The following is a 16774-nucleotide window of genomic DNA, read 5'->3' as shown; positions in this document are numbered from 1 at the left end:
CTTGGTCCATCAAGGTCAGTATTTTCTACTCTCCAGGGTCCCAGTAGATGCCTTCCACATCACTTCCTGCCTGAGCCTTTAATTGGAGATGCCACGGATCTTCTGCATACCCGTGAACCACAGCCCCATTGCGCTAAGACATGTAAGCAACAGATATCCAGCATAGCCACTCAACAGCAGAGATTATTTTAAAAGGCCCTTCACAATAGCTTTGCCGTACAGTGGGGTCAAAATGGAGGCCTTTCTAACATCCTCTGGAAGGTCATTCTATTTTAGTGTCACTCTAGCCTGAGGAGACCATGTTCCTATCTGCTTGTGAGATTGTGTCTGAAGCAGGCCTTGACCCAAACAGAGCTGGAGTTGCCAAACTCTAGGCGGGGCTCGTAGATCTCCCAGGATCACAACTGATCTCCAGATGACAGAGATCAATTCCACTAGAGAAAATGGCTGCTTTGGAGGGCGGACTCCATGGCATTTCAAATTATATACTGCCCCCTTCAGGACAATTTAACACCCACTCAAGTGGTTTACAGTGTGTGTTATTACCCTCCTCAAGACAATCACCTTGTGAGGTGGGTGGTGCTGACAGAGCTTAGAGAAACTGTGACTGACCCAAGATCACCCAGGTGGCTTCAAGCAGAGGAGTGGGGAATCAAACTCAGCTCTCCAGATTAGAGTCCTGCCACTCTTAACCACTATACCAAACTGGCTTATACCCTGCTAAGGGCCCTCCCATCCCCAAATCCCATCCTCCCCAGACTTCACCCCCCCAAGTCTCCAGGAATTTCTCAATCCAGAGGTGACAACCCTAGGCTGCTTTACAGGAGTTTATATTGAGGCAGTCTTGAAGAGATGAGGGCCTTAAGCTATGAAGCGTTTTGAACTGAACCCAGAAATAAGCTGTAAGTAGTGCTCTTGAAGTTGGTATATGTACATTCCACTCTGTTCCTGCTAGTAAACATGCTGTAGTATTCCGCACCAGCAGATGTTTCCAGGTAGCCTTCAAGGGCAGCCCTACATACAGCATGTTACAGTAGTCTAGTTCTGAGGTTAGCATGGCATGGATCAGATAGCAGCTAGGCACCTATTTAAAGGTAAACACACAGTGGGAGCTGGAGACTCACAGCTTTTCTGATACTTTAATCTTTATAAGGTATAGAATGTCTTTTAAGGTGTCACATTAGGCCCACAAAACCATATTCTGAGGTGTACAACTCAACAGTATTCTTACATCTTATTATCCCCGTTCTTTCCAGAAAGGAGGATATAATACAAAGCAATTTACTTTCACAGAAAGATATTAAGAACTTCAGCGTGTAGAATAAAGGGGGAAATTTCCCCATACAAACCATGTTTAAATTAGGGCTGATATCTTGGAACTTGAAATATATCAATGCTACAAAATAATTGCTAAGAGTATAACCACAGGGGAACTGTTTGGTGGGACAGGGGGGATAAGATAGAGACAAATTAGTAGAAATTATTGGTCGGTTTACTTTTCCTTGATTTTTTAAGCCTTCATTTATCACTCTCATTATTCATCCCATGAAGAAAAAAATGCCATTTTAGAAAAGGTTTTGTGATTGTTCGCTTGAAAGGAAAAGCCACCCTCTTTTAAAAGTGCATCTTAGTTACAAGGATATTTTTTGCAATTCAATTATTTGTGGGTACAGGAGTAGTAAAACATTGACCGCTTGTTAGCTTTAGACCCAGCTGTGATAGGGCATTCAGGACCTCTCATTTAGCACTAATCACATGCTTGTAGACCAAAGCTCTAATTAATACAATTATTTGTTTCTTCTAAATGACTTCAGACCAGCTGGATCATGCAAGTCACGGCCATGAGAACAGAAGAATTTGGGCACCGCCAGTCCAGTTGCTGGAACAGCAGCCAGTAAAAACTAGCAGCTTTCAGGAGCTGCATGTTTAAGCTCCCTCCAGTATCAACAAGAGTTCCCATCATTTGAATTCTGACTGTGGTTTTCCTAAAAGGTCTAGGAAGCTGCTCAATGCACGCATATGCGCGCGCACACACAAACAGGTAGTAGCAACAAAAGGACTTCAATTGGGTCATTTGTTGGTTGCATCTGAGGGAATGGAAAAGAACTAGCTGCCATTGTTGCTGTGACCTACATAGTTCCCCTAAAATAAACTAGACCAGTGGAAGTGAAGCACTGTATTACAATTCCTTGGGTGGGGGGGATGACCACAGAATCCAGAAGCAAGTCATGTGGTATTTTTTATTAGGATCAACCAAAACAACTTAACACAATCCAATCAAGTTTCCACAAGCAGCAGGATTTCATACACAAAGTGCAGCTTTTGTGACTCCCCCTTCCTGTTGCAGACCCAAGTACCACCCCTCCCCAATGCTGTATCTGTGGGACAGGGAACCCAAGAGATCATTTCAGGTGGTAATTCTGGCTTGTGGTTGGAAAAGGGGGAAGTTGCATGATGGAAATCGTTCCACCCACAGAAATACTCCACTGGATTCAAGCCACAGTGTACAACCGAAAAGTTCTCCAGAATTCTGGCACTTCAATTAAGAAAGAAGGGGAAGGGAGAGATGTTTGGGGCTATGTTCCCCAAAGGGGAAAATATCTGTCTGAATGCTACAGTGGAACAATAACCAAAGTCCCTTTGTTTAGCCTTCCAGAGCACTTCATACATAGATTTTCCTGCTGTCCCAATGGCACACATGGTATGACCATTTTGGACTTCCACTTTTCCACCATCAAACCCTTACCCTCCAGAGAATGTTTTCTTCTCTCCCATTTTCTTCTCTTTCCAAAATCTAACTCTCCTCATCTTTCTACCCACTCCTCTTCCTCTGGGCTGGTATGCTCCAGACAAGCCAGGAGGAACACAATTTGGGCTAACAGTAACTTTAACTGGGCATTGAGAGCTGCTATAGCACAGTGGTTAAGTAGCTGAGCTGCGAATCAGCATTCTACTGGTTCAAATCCCACTACTGCCATGAGCTCATTAGGCGGCCTTGGGTAAGTCACTTATCTCAGCCCCAGCTCCCCAGCTGTATTGTGGGGATAACTTGTTCACCACTCTGGGTGAAGCACTAGTCTGTCTAGAAGAGTGGTATGTAAGTGCAGTTGTTGTTGTTGTTATTTAGCTTAAAGGTTAACACAAAACAGAGCATTTAATCATGAATGGATTGCTGTACTTTTGCCTTGGTAATAGGGTAATAAAGTTACTTGCTGGTGATCTTGAGAGTTTATTGTGCCAGATTTGAACCCATGTATGCAATGGGCTAAGAAGATCCTTTCTTGAACCTCAGCTTGCTTTTTAGAGTTTTCAGTGTTGGCTCTGTCACAGGGACTGATTCAGGTAACACAGCCACATACAAAAATTTGCAAATCTGATGTCACATGAGTTTCCATTTACATTTTGTAAGGAAGAAAAATCAGATACCAGAAAAATAACCATGAAACAACTTGGGATTTTGTTAGCTTTATTTTTTTTTAATAATTCTCTCTCATTTCATAATATAAACACAATTCTAAAGTTAACAATGGTACTTCTGGTCCACTTACAAAGCACTTGATATCTCCAAACTAAAAGGAAGAGAGCCATTTTAGAACTCGTTGGATGCTGCAGCCATCAATGTTCCAAGACTAACTTAATCGGTGCTCTTCTTCTCAGCCACATTTAACATCCAGGTTGCAGAGAAGAGTATGATAGCAATGCAACCAAATTCAGGTCCCAAGCAGGTCCTACTGAAATATAGCTGCCCAAAGTATTACATTAGAATACTGTGGCTCAAATATTTTTATGCAGCAGAATAACCTATTCAGTGCTTCTTGCCGAACAGCGAGATTTCTAAATACATGCGTGTATCCAATCATACAGTTCCTCCAACAGAATAGCATTTCTGCCTGTGGAAGAGGGGACTGATTCCCCACCAGCGACCGCCTCACATTGACGATGCTCACTTTAACCCCTACGTTTTCCCTGAAGGTCTGCTGACAGACCCTCCAACCCCAGAACAAAATTTCAGGGGGCTCAGTGAGTTGCAGGAGGAGGGGGAAGCTGGAAGTTGTGCTCTGCAAAGTCCACAGATGGCTGGATATGAGCTGTTCAGCACAATCCATCAGAGTGCTGCTTCTGCACAAGTCCCAGTGAAATGGATAGGAACTGAGAAAGCACATATTCCCACTGGTTCAGCGAACTTGGAAAAGCTCATTGCTGGATTTACCCACTAACATTTCCGGGCTTTAAAAGTATGGGATCCTCACCATACAAAAACAGGAGGTAGCTAAAAGGACAGTTTTCATCTGCTATTAACTTAGAAGGTCCTGATAAAGATCAAGATTAACAAACCGTCACATTGGTCTTAGTTTTAATCACGTCATAGTAGTCTGTCTTTCCCAGATGTTACAGCTTTCTAACACAAGCACAGCTATTTATTTTGCATCTGTCATCCCAAACAGTTGCTACATCATTAGGCAAAACATGGACAAGTTCATTTTATTAGTCAAACATCTGAGTTCCACTCAAGTGTACTAAACATAATGAAGGCTGCACTGGAAGCTATAAAACAAACCAATTTACCACTGAAGTGTAGAGTTTCAATATGTATCTTAAACAGATTAAAAAGGAAGACCAGTAATCCCCCCCCTCTCAAAGCATACTGGGTTTCCTTGTCGTCCACATGATTTATTTTTAAAAGTATTCCGGATCAACTCTCTAATTGCATTGCCTTTTCCAGCATCTGAAGTACATTGGACAAATAAGTGCCCATTTCCAGCATCTTATCATTCTCTCATTAGGAAATGTATAAATTCATTTCAAAAGTACCCTTCCCCCTCTTCAAAAAAAAAAAAAAACTTTAAAAGGTTACAAATACAGGCAAAATTTGAAATATCCAGCCAAGGGGTCCAAGATCTGACAATGAAAAACCAAATTAGATCCTACGTTTATTTGAAACCAATGGCAAGAGAAGCCAAAGAACTTTGAGAAATGACGGCAACTTTCTTTTGGTCTCTCATCACGCTAAATGGACAGATCCCCCCCCCCCGCCCCCAATTCCTGAGTGTCCTTGTCTTACACCAAGGAACAATTCCTCTGAAATGCACTGCATTCAAAAACAGAATTATTCCAGGTTGTGGCCCCTTTAAGAGAGTTAGTTTCCACTTTGTTGTTTGATTTCTCACACTCTTGCATACATTTTTACTTTGTTTCTGGACCTTTGTTTCTCTCTAAGCTTTCATTTCACTGTCTTACAAACCTTGATGTATAACAACACTCGGAGAGTTTTTTTGTTCGTACTGGCCAAAGGATAGGCTGCCGCTGCTTTTTTTAAATCTGCAAGGACTCTCTCACTTTGGCCTGCAGGGCATCGCAGGTCTTCTTAGCATCTCCTAGAAGCATGGCAGTATTGGGCTTGTAAAAGATCGGGTTATCCACAGCTGCATAGCCAACACCCAGAGATCTCTTCATAACAATAACCTGGAGACAGAAAAGTTAAGAATGTAAGAAAATCCCTCCTGCATCATACTAGTGGTCCAACATCCTGTTTCACACACAGTGCCTAACTTATTGCGGCAGGATCAACAAACAGGATAGAGACCAAGGCCTTCCGCTGATGTTGTCTCCTAGCAGAGGAACATCGAGGTTTGCTGCCGGGGAATATAGTCAAGTCAAGTCAAGTTAGCCTTTATTGGCATATAACAACAATTCAAGTTATCTACTTACAAAAAGAGAAACAAGGTTAAAAGGATACTACATTACAAATACATAGATACATTTATAGCTTATTTCCGTGATATCTTTTGACGCAACTTCGAAGCAGAATGGAGAAACTTGGCCACCTTCTCGGCGACGTCAGGAAAGGAATCGTTCAATAGTCTATAGACTTTGAGAGAGTCAGAGCAATCCATCATACCAGCTAAAACAGATTTTAAGTATGTTTGACGTATATCAGCGTACAAATGACAATGCAAAAGAACATGTGTAACTGACTCAACACATTTTTGTTCACATAAACAGCATCTAGCTGAATAGGCTATCCTGTTAAATCTGCCATGTAGAATGGCCGAAGGCATAGTATTGCACATGGCCAAAGAAAATGCTCCACGAAGTTGTGGCACCTGCAGGGAAGATAAATATGGAGCCATCCTCCCTACAGTGAGAGGGATTTCAAAGCTCAGGGGAGAGCAGGTTTTAGTAGCCAGGGTATATAACTCCTGGCACTCAATATCTAGCAACCTACTCTTAATTTGATAAAATGTGGCATTTGATGTTAACATAGACATTGAGTCCACAAATATACCCATGCCTTTCATTCTTTCCACGATATACGCTGACCAATTTGACACATTGGACTCTGAAAGCATTTGATATATAAAGCTCGCCTGGGAATATAAAGGTTTCCTTTAGTTGCCATGGCTAGAAGCCATGTCTGATAATGCATAATGTATGAAACCTCTGCAGAGCAGGCCATCTATCTCTGTATGCAATGCAAGCAGAATGGCTCTTACCAAGCAGACCACCCACAGACGAGATGGGGGTTTCTATATACTCAGGGGACTTCCACAGGTATGCAGAAACTATGACTTTGTTAACTAAAATAAAGGAAAAAAGACTAGAGCCTTGCCTCTCAAAAAAAAATGTCCAGAGGAAGACCTGGCAAGCTTCATGAAGCATGGAATATTGAGAGTACAAAGGAAAAAAGGGGGGGTTGGGGGGGAAGATAGCTGACATGCAAGGCCAAAAGTCTCTGATTGTAGAACATGCTCAGCACTGCCAAAGGGTGAGGAAGGAGGCAATACATAGTTCATTAATGGACACCAATCATCATATTACACCATCTGGAAGGAGCAAGAAGATGGGACACAGATTGTGGCTGCTAAGCAATATTATGGAATCACATGGGAACCCTCGTTCCACAAAACTGATGCTGAGAGGGACGGGTCAGGTCCCATCAATTTAAACAGTGATCCACATACAGCAAGTAAGGAGGACAGAAGACAGCCCCACCAGCTTTTTAAAACAAAAAACAAAAGTAGATGCCAGAAACTTTGCTAATATTGACATTAAAGCTTATCAGTAAACATTTTGGGAGGCTAAAGGAAGTGTCGTATCTTTATGTATCATTAGCTCCAGAACACACACAACACACCCTCTCTCTCTCTCTTACACACACACACACACACACACACACACCCTAAATGGTTAAATTTCCTTTTCACTTTCATCATAAGTGACATTTACAATGGCAGGTTAGTAAATGTCCAGAACAAGACATGACCATTCGTTCGATATTTTCCACTAATTCCCAATGATAAACCAAAAGCCTTTGGCCCGTAACTAAAGTTCACCCTTATTTCGATCACCTACTTTACAAGAGTGTAATTTTAAGACTGAGAATGTTACACGTAAGTGAAATTTATCTGTAGTCAAATATAGTTCCCTATACATTTAATCTTTAGAACTCCATGCATTAGTTTAAATAATGTACAACTATACAAATGAAAGTATCAACAATTTACATGGGATACTTTAGTACATAAGGCGCCACCAATTTCTAGATAGTATTGGTGGTGGAGAGTGCCCTCTAGTCAGAGTTAACTTACGGTAACTCCTGGTGGGGTTTTCATGGCAAGAGACTAACAGAGGTGGTTTGCCATTGCCTGCCTCTGCAACCCTTGGAGGGCTCCCTTCAAATTACTAGCCAAGGCCAACCCGGTTTAGCTTCTGAGATCTGACAAGATCAGGCTCGCCTGGGCTATCCAGGTAAGATAGTATTAGCAATATAAAAAACACTTGGTACAGGGGAATGTGTGTGAAATAACTGTGCTTTTTGCTGACTCTCTTGTTCTGAGAACTGTTACGATGGGAATTGCTGCCCATTCTGTTAGTATGAGATATGTTGGTTGCTAAGCTTCCGTATCGATCAAAGAAAGTGGTGTGGACCAAAGCAATTGCTGCTTAAATCATAAAATCATAGATGACTCCTCTAAAACTGGGTAAAACAGTAGTTCCTCTATTTAGTTGTGGGCAGAATTGGGAGGGCTCATGTCCAGGTGGTGATGTAAGCGATCAACTCTTGCCTCCACCATATTTAATAGTTGTTCAATAGCTATCTGTGATATAAAAATCACAGGACCCCTGGATTAATGCAGCCTGATTTGCAACAGGGGATTTCAGCCAGCATTGCTAAATCCCGCCCAGGAGATGCAGGCATGAAAGGAATGTTCGTGAAGAATGCAGAGGACCGGGGTGATTTGATTTACTGCCTTCCCAGCTACGGGTGTGAGCTGTGATAAGACAGGGTCTCGCTGAGTCACCCCACTTAGCACATTCCGATACCCTCCTTCCATGATGAAATCCCCACTCTAAGATCGAAGATCAATCAACCAGCACCAGTAAGTTTATTTTTCTCTGGGAACCTGTATTTCTAAATTCATCAACTTAGCTCCATTGGCATTCATTAACAAACTTCCCCTTTTGTGAGGCAGCAGGAGAGATTTTGCATTTCCTTTCACACACACCCCGGCAGCAAGTAATCAAAGTAATCAAGCCTTTGTAGTTCCCAGAGACTGACCTTTACAGTCTTTTGTTTTGCTGGCTGAGGGGGCTCCCCTCAGCCCTGTAAGAACCAGGGATTTTGCCCCATTCAAACTGTGTACTCTGCACCTTTAGATCTGAGTGTTGTACCCTTGGGGACACTTCTCTATCCTCTAGCTGAGAATGCGGGACGTTTGAAGCTACTCTTTTCCTCCATGGACCGCTCTGCACTTCCAATCGGTATATATAGTTCCCCTCCCTTCACTCTGTTCCACCTTCTGCCTAGCGTCCTAGGACTCTGTATGCGTGTGCAACCATTTATTATTGCTCCTGTGTGTGTGTGCATTTTCCTCTTCTAATAAAACATTAGTCTTTGAACCTAAAAGCACCAGTCTCATCTGCTACCTTGAGGAAAGAGCCTTGTAAACATTGGTGAGGTTTATCCTGCAGTTACCCCTCACGTATAGCCACCTTCCTTGCCGCTCATCCCCCCCCACTCTCTTACTCGCAAGGAGAACAATTCAGGCAATAGTGAAAGGCAACAGGTTCGACAAGAGTGGTATTCACTCCACAGCCACATTCGCTATTACTGTTGACCAAAACAGCCACGACTACTGTCTGCCCGGTGTACCACTCCAAGCACACACACATACAGTATTAAGATGTTAATATTAATATTACATATACACCTATAACCTTTTTAATTACCAGAGAACCTCTGCATGTGTAGGGCCAGGTATCTCCACACCACAGCTGAAACTTGGAGCAAGGGGAAGGGCTTCCTTCTCTGCCCTTGCCTCTCTTTGTTAAGCATGAGGCACAGAAGTACAGCGGAGGAGACTGCCAAGGCACCTGCTTGCTGGAGAGAAAGGGAAGTAAAAGCATCGCCACCTCACCGCAGCCAGCCTGCTCTTTTCCCAGATGGCTGTTGGCCAGCTTGTTCTCCTTTCTGCCCAGCTTGTTCTCCTCCTTGCAGCCGCCCAGATGCTAGGACGAGTGCATGGAGGCTATGGATAAGGCTGTGGGGGAGTCAAAGTAAAAGATGGGCCCTTCACTTCCATCTTTAGTTCAAGCCCTGCAGCTAAGGGAGGCAGCTTACCTGTTTTCCTGTCCTTCTGGCAGCAATGTTTTAAGGTGTTAACCACAAGCCCTACTGGCCAATGGTCTTGCCCATTCTCCTAGAACATGGGGCATGCGCAACATTTGGGATCACAGCTGAACACAGCCACATGTGGCATATCAAAGAACCACGTTTGGCTCCTGAGCCACTGATTATCACTATGAATCTGGAAATTTCTGCCTTCCATTTTTGCTAGCTGTACCTACCCTAGGAAAACACTTCAGGAGTAGAAGCTGAGAAAAGGCAGACTGAGACATATGGAGACAGTACTCTCAAATGATTTAACGTGCATAGAAAAGACCACAGAATTCCTACCATGCTATTTTGTTAACCCACCTGCTTTGCCTTCCAAACTTCTAGCACAGGCATTCCTGCAATGATAGAGTTTGGATCTTCCTGGGCAGCTGAATTAACTGTGTCATTGGCTCCGATAACAAGGGCCAGGTCTGTTTCTGCAATTAAAGAAAATTAAAAGGTAAAAAAAGGGACGTAAAAAAACATTAGGAACTACACAACTAAAATTCCATCTATTAGCAGCTGCTTGCTTGTGGCAATATCGAACAGTCCTAATTAATTTCTTTTAGGGACTAAAAACCTGCAAACGAGGGCCCTTCCTTAAACTAATTCTTAACCCTAACCCTCACATCTTAAAAACCAAATGCATAACAATTAACAAACAGCAGCATAGAAAATCTCAACACAGGTATTTAGCAAAGCAACTGCCAGAATGATTTTAGAGTCTGTGCTAGAGAAGAACAGTGTGCTTAAGAAGAACGGCGTAATTTGGACTGGTGGGTTTAAAAAATATATATTATGGTCAAATATATACTATGCCAACATGTTTTGCAGGGGGCCTTGCTTATGATAGAAAAGACAAGACAACACACAATCAAATATTTTAGGAAAAACTTGGGAAAGATTGTTGCTCAGTGGCTGAGCATCTGCTTGGTATACAGAAGGTCCCAGGTTCAATCCCCCGTATCTCCAGTTGAAAGGATCAGATACTAAGTGATGTGAAGGACCTCTGCCTGAGACCCCAGAGAGCTGCTGCCAGTCTGAGCTGATAATATTGATCTTAATGGACCAAAAGGTCTGATTCAGTATAAAGCAGCTTCATGTGTTCAACTTAAAGCCAAACGAACGGCAGCAAAAACAGAGCAGTTTATCCCGCTCTCTTACCTGGAAAGTCGTGGTTGATCTCATCCATTTCTAGGACAATATCATATGGGACTCCGGCTTCTGCAAGGAGCACGTTGAGCTGCCCAGGCATCCGACCAGCCACAGGATGAATGCCAAATCTAAGGGTGTGGGAGGGAAAGGTGGTGAATTTGCATATGCAGAACACAGTGTTCCGGAGCTTTAAAGTCTACTCATTAACAAAGCTGTTGTTGCTAGGACTTTAGAGATAGAAATCCAATATGGAGGGATCTGTAATTCTCACTCAGTGGCTAAGGAGCCACCTTTGGCTCCTTCTAAGCATCATTCCCCAACATAACACCTACCCCATGTTTCAGCAATACCGCTGGAATGAAAAAAAATCTCACTAAAAGGACATTCACATCTTCCAGTTGGTTAGCCGCGTTAGTCTGTCTGTAGCAGTGGAAAACAGCAAGAGTCCAGTAGTGCCTGTAAGACTAACAACATTTGTGGCAGAGTATTTTATTTATTTATTTATTTATTTATTTATTCAATTTATATACCGCCCATCCCCAGGGGCTCTGGGCGGTGAACAGTTAAAATCGATAAAAACAAAAACTAAAATCAATATACAAATAAAATAAATTAACAAGGTGCAGTGGTGGGCAGAACCTTCCCCACCCCAAAGGTGGGAGGCCGACAAGTATGAGCTTTCCTGAGTCACAGCTCACTTCTTCATCTGAAGAAAGCTCATACTCTATCACAAATTTCATTAATCTTATGAGAGCTACTGGACTCTTGCTCTTTTCCACTGCTAGCTCTTACATAATATCTGTAACATTTCCAAAGCCGTCTATCAACCCAGAAATATTGTTTATTTTTCTCTGAATACACCTCAGATTAATATGACAACAACGATGTTTGCTGTTTTACTTTTAAGTTCCTCACATCATAACTCCCAATGCTTCATTCACCTTTTCCCCCAGTCATTAATCTGTCACTCACATTTTTACACTCATATTGGCACAGATGGTCCATCGCGCCACCATTTCCCCCCTCACAGCAATCCCGTCATGCAGGTTAGGCCAAAGCAGGACAGCTGGCCCAAGGTCAGACAGTGAACTTCAGCAGAGTGGGGATATGGACCGAGCTTCCCCAGTCCAAATCCAGCCTTCTAACCATTGTATCACATTAACGCTCTAACACACCAAACTTCACTATGACCATAAAAACCTTCTTTACACTGCATATCAATCCCAGAAGTTGATGAGTCTGTAGTGTTATGTAAGAACAGCAGGTATAAATCACTTATGCACTAGCAGTCATACAAAAACTGGTTTTGCAATTTAAGACAATACAAAGAAGAAAAGAGGAAGGGACACAAAAAGGATTTTAACTAAAAAGTTCCAGAAAAGAGGTACATTTTCCAAAATTGTTAAACAACTGTAATGATATATGGATATTGACAAGCAGGGAGTTCCAGACTGCAATCTAAAGTTCTCTTTATGAATAATATTTTTATCACACTCTTCCCACAGTGCAGAGCATCTTACTAAGTAAATCTGTTCCCAAGGCTTTGGAAGTTCTTCAGAGCTAATTTTTTTGGTGATGGTGAAAAAGACGATGGGGAACAAATAGGCCCAGCACAAATAGTAGCTTTCCTAACAGAACAGGTCACTGGCTGCATGCTTTTTGCTCTCATTTTTTTGGAGCCTATCAAGGTGCAACATTAGATCTGAAACTAGCGCTACGTCCAACTATGGTGGCTTCAAACAGAATGTACATAGCAGCTTCAAACCTTGGTTGCAGACTCCCGTTTGCAGCGAAGCATGATTAATATTATTACCAGTGCAGATTCATCACTGCACTATGGTTACGTCCAAGAAGAGCGCTCGTAATAGGTTATATAGGGAGTCTTGCAGACTCTCTCAACTTATTGCGTAAAAGCATCCAAGTAACTTCCTGCCACACTGAAAGCCAATATGAATATTAGGCTCTCTGCTTGCAAAGTGTATCTACAGACAATTCACAGTTCCAAGAACGCTCAAGGGATCTCACTGCAATCCTTCTAACAAAGGCCAGTTGTAGAACCCAGTGCAGAATAGCAAAACAGATAGGTAACAATATTATGAAGCTCAAGATTTCAGAGCCAGCCAGCCACTCAGTAATTTAAGCCTCGTGGACATGCCTTTTCCCTTCCAGAAGCCCCATTGAAATGCCGTCTGTTTTTAGGAGATATTAGACCTCTTATGCTGAACCCCACATTAAAAAGAAAGTTTGCCTTTATTTCTAACATAAATGACATTTAAGCAGTTCTTATCACAAAGCTGATTTGCATCCTCCCCAACTATGCTCAAAGTATTTAATACACACATGTGTAGACTACTGCAATTTCTGGACTTCACCCGAAAGAGAAGCTGAGAATAGGATTTTATTTCTAATATCATTACTGCTTGTAAACAGAGTAGGAAGAGAAGACAACTGAGAGTATCTCTTACAAGCACCTCTGTGCACACATTCACATACTCACTAGGTTTTTCTGCCCAAACTTCTTAATTAATCAAGCACAGCCTCTCTGTGTTAGACTATCCATAGGTTACTGGTGGTTACTGGAGCCTGTGTCCTACCACCCCATTAGAGCTCATCAAGGGAACTGCAAGCAACCCAGGCAAGGAAGCCCTAAATAATAGGCCAGAGTAGACTATGCAGTATCAACAATCCTCTAATAAAAGCTTCCAAGTCAGATTTGCTCACTGCAACCTGATAAGAACAATTTGATTACAAATCTCTTCTTTCCCAGTAGAAACGAGCAAGAGTCCAGCAGCACCTATAAGCCTAACAAAATTTGGGGTAGGGTATGAGCTTTTGTAAATCACAGCTTACTTCTTCAGAGACGGTATCTGAAGAAGTGAGCTGCGGCTCACAAAAGCTCATACCCTACCACAAATTTTGTCTTATAGGTGCTACTGGATTCTTGCTCTTTTTCTACTGCTACAGACAGACTAACATGGCTACCCATCTTGATCTCTCTCTTCTTTCCCGTAATAGTTTCCTAGATTTTCCACTGGGTCCCCTGAACTTTGATTCTCACATCAAAACAACCACAAGCACCAAGTGTGTTCATATGCGTCCACTGATATTGTAATCCCGGTGAAGAAGAGTATTTTCTAGGAAGCCTGTCAACTGAGTGCATACCAGGAACGGAGCAAGACTGCGTGCACTAGAATAACCAGAGGCAGAATTGTCAGTGGAGAAAGTTATGCAGCAAATTTGCAACATCTAACAAGGCTCAGAAGCGTCACTGAGCACAGAGAGAGGCATCAAGCGGATGCGACTCAGGAGGATCACCTATGTCCCAGTAACTTGGACACAAGCTACAAGATTGTCATTTGTGGATCCTCAAGTAACCTGAAACAAACAAATTATGTGACAAGCTGGGTGTGCGAGCTTTGATTACAGTAGTGTAGCAAAAGCATATTCCTTCCAGCTTTATGCAATAAAATAGCCGGCGGCACACATCTGGGCAGCCAGCAGAAGTGGGGGCTCCTCTGCTCCTGAATATGAAAAGAGTGGGGGGAGAAGAGCCCTATAAGATGGCTAGATTCAGGACCAGCTTGGCAGCCATGTCAAACGGCGAGACAAAAGTAAGCCTAAACTAAAGAAATAGATGAAACCACAAAACCAGGGTGCTTTCCCACTCGTGTGGTCAGTCATGACTGGCACACTGTTCAAAACTCTCAGTTTTAACTCCAGCTTGCAGCTCAAGATCTACTTTTAATCTTTTTCCTGCATGGTCATCCTTCCTCATTCCACTCCTCCCTTTCTTGTCTTTCCATCTTTTTAAAAAAACAAGTGTTGTCAAAGGTGTAGTCTACCTGTGTGCGCGCGCATGTATGCGCACGCGTGTGCATGCGTGGGGGGGGGGGAAGTGCCCTCAAGTTGCATCTGATTTATGGCAGCCCCAGCAAGGGGGCTTTCAAGGTTAAGTGAGAAGCAGAGATGGTTTGCCATTGGTTTCATCTGCACAGCATTCCTTCGTGGTCTCCCATCCAAGTACTGACCCTGTTTAGCTTCCGAAATGTAATGAGAGCAGGCTATCCCATGCTGCCTTCCCTAAAAGGACACACACACCCATGAAATAAGATAGCATCTGCATTTGTGGATAATTTCCTAATAAAAACCAGTCATTCATCAAGCAGAAACATCAGAAACTACTAGAATAGCAGCTGTGGGAAGGCGACAAGGGAAAAAGAATGCACAGTGTGTAATTAGTTAAGGACTGACTTCCCTGTGTCCTAAACACAATGGCTTCAACTGACCTTTGTGCAATGCCACGTGAGTAGCAAAATCACGTGGATACTGTTGTTGCTGGACTTCAGAGGAGCCTTAGATGCTTTGATGGCCCTCATGTCAAAAACATAAAATCCAGGAGTCCACCTCTCACATTTCTATATTACAAGGATAATTTTTTTTAATGTAGAGGAGCATTTCAAGCATGCAATCCTCCAACAGAAAAGGCACTATCCAGCAACAGCTGTGACACATGATCCCTTGCGTTAACTCCACATGGTCCTCAAAACCCTTTTGTCTATACGACTGGTTATTTGCACCAGTTTAAAGAAACTTACATCAATTTAAACAACATCAGTTTAAAGAAAGAATAAAAATAACTGAGCTAAGTTGGGCAGCACGAGAGTTGTTATCAGTATAAAATGCCAATGTTTGTTTTGGAGAGGCAAGAGAAGAGACTCCTCTTCTGTGCCTTGGCCGCAGAACCAATGCACCCAGTCAGAAGAACCTGTACAGATGGGTGCCAAGGTCCCTTAAGATCGTAGCTAGGAGGATATGCATATTTTGCTGATCTATACAAGCACCGATAAGGGTCTTGGGAAACAGGATATCAGCCATATCCAGCCACCAAGCATCTAGCCCTTCCAAGCGACAATAAGGTTGGAAACTTGCCATGCTTGGTGAAATCTTAAGTACCAGGGTAAGGGACCAGGTAGATTTCTTGGTTGACTGCATGGCCTCAATACTGTTTTCTGTTCTGGCAAGCTGAGAACCTGAGAAGTGCAGAAGAACATCTGGGTGAAACAGACAACACAGGAGTCCAACAACAGGTATCCAGGAGACTATGATTGATCCAGGCAAAGAGAACCTGGGACAGCTCCCAGTGGAAGCTCCCAGAAGTAACTCACATTATGTCAGAGTGAGTCTGAGCTCCAATGAGCCATTAAATAGCAAAGCACTTCTACTAATTCCCAAAGTCCCCCCTGCAACTGTGACTAGGCATTAATTAAAAAGGAAAACACACGAAGGGAAAGCATGCTCAATCTTCTCTGCTGAGAGCTGACAGAAGAGTGAGGGTCCTTGCCATTATGATAAAGCTGTGGATTCTGGTTCCTCGTTTTAAGGAGTCCGAGGGCTGGTTCACACATGCCAAAAAACACAGCGGTAGGATGGAATGTGCCATTCTGGATACAGGTGAATGTTTTACAATTCTGAATGTTTCACAAAACTCCATGTGTCGAGAAATCTACTGCTTTTCTTTGCTGGCTGTGCTGATTCCTTATTTTCAGGGAGTTAAACGGCTGTGTTAAAAGTTTTCCAAAATATGAACCTCTGAGCTTCTTTAATCTGCAATATGAAAAGGTAAAACCCACTCTACCACCTCAGTATTCAGTCACCTTATTGCCATCTGAGTCTCCCAGACGTGTAAATCAGGCCTAAATCTCTGGTCTCAAAATCCCCTCTCCTCAAGTAGCTTGAAGAGTGGTCCTCTTTAGACTAGAGTCTGTGGGATCTCTGAGCCAGAATCTTGCCGTTCCATCTTCATAGAGGTCACCTGTGAATTAGAGTCCCTGTTGGAGGCAACTGGAGCCTTGGACATGACAACCTGCAAAGCTTTGGATCCCAACATCACTAAGGGAACGAACTAAAATTCTGCAAAACAAGCAAATCTAAACATGCTTACTTTAAAAAAAAAGAACGTGT

General features: G+C 42.8%; 1 protein-coding gene across 2 annotated transcripts in view; it reads right to left on the bottom strand.

Moving 5' to 3' along the window:
- Positions 1–3449: 3449 nt before the first annotated feature.
- The window catches only part of NNT (nicotinamide nucleotide transhydrogenase), a 79549-nt gene continuing 66224 nt past the window's right edge, over positions 3450–16774 (bottom strand). For both annotated transcript variants that reach the window (XM_054986797.1, XM_054986798.1), the window contains exons 20-22: positions 10823–10941; positions 9980–10095; positions 3450–5463 (exon numbers count right to left, since the gene is read on the bottom strand). In XM_054986797.1, coding sequence (XP_054842772.1) covers positions 5314–5463; positions 9980–10095; positions 10823–10941 — 385 coding nt within the window. In that variant the 3' untranslated portion in view covers positions 3450–5313. The remainder of the gene's footprint in view (positions 5464–9979; positions 10096–10822; positions 10942–16774) is intronic.

Source organism: Eublepharis macularius, chromosome 8 (genome assembly GCF_028583425.1).
Source record: "Eublepharis macularius isolate TG4126 chromosome 8, MPM_Emac_v1.0, whole genome shotgun sequence".
Lineage (NCBI taxonomy): Eukaryota > Metazoa > Chordata > Lepidosauria > Squamata > Eublepharidae > Eublepharis > Eublepharis macularius.
The sequence above is the reverse complement of the archived record's forward strand: the minus strand, read 5'-3'. Positions and strand labels throughout refer to the sequence as shown.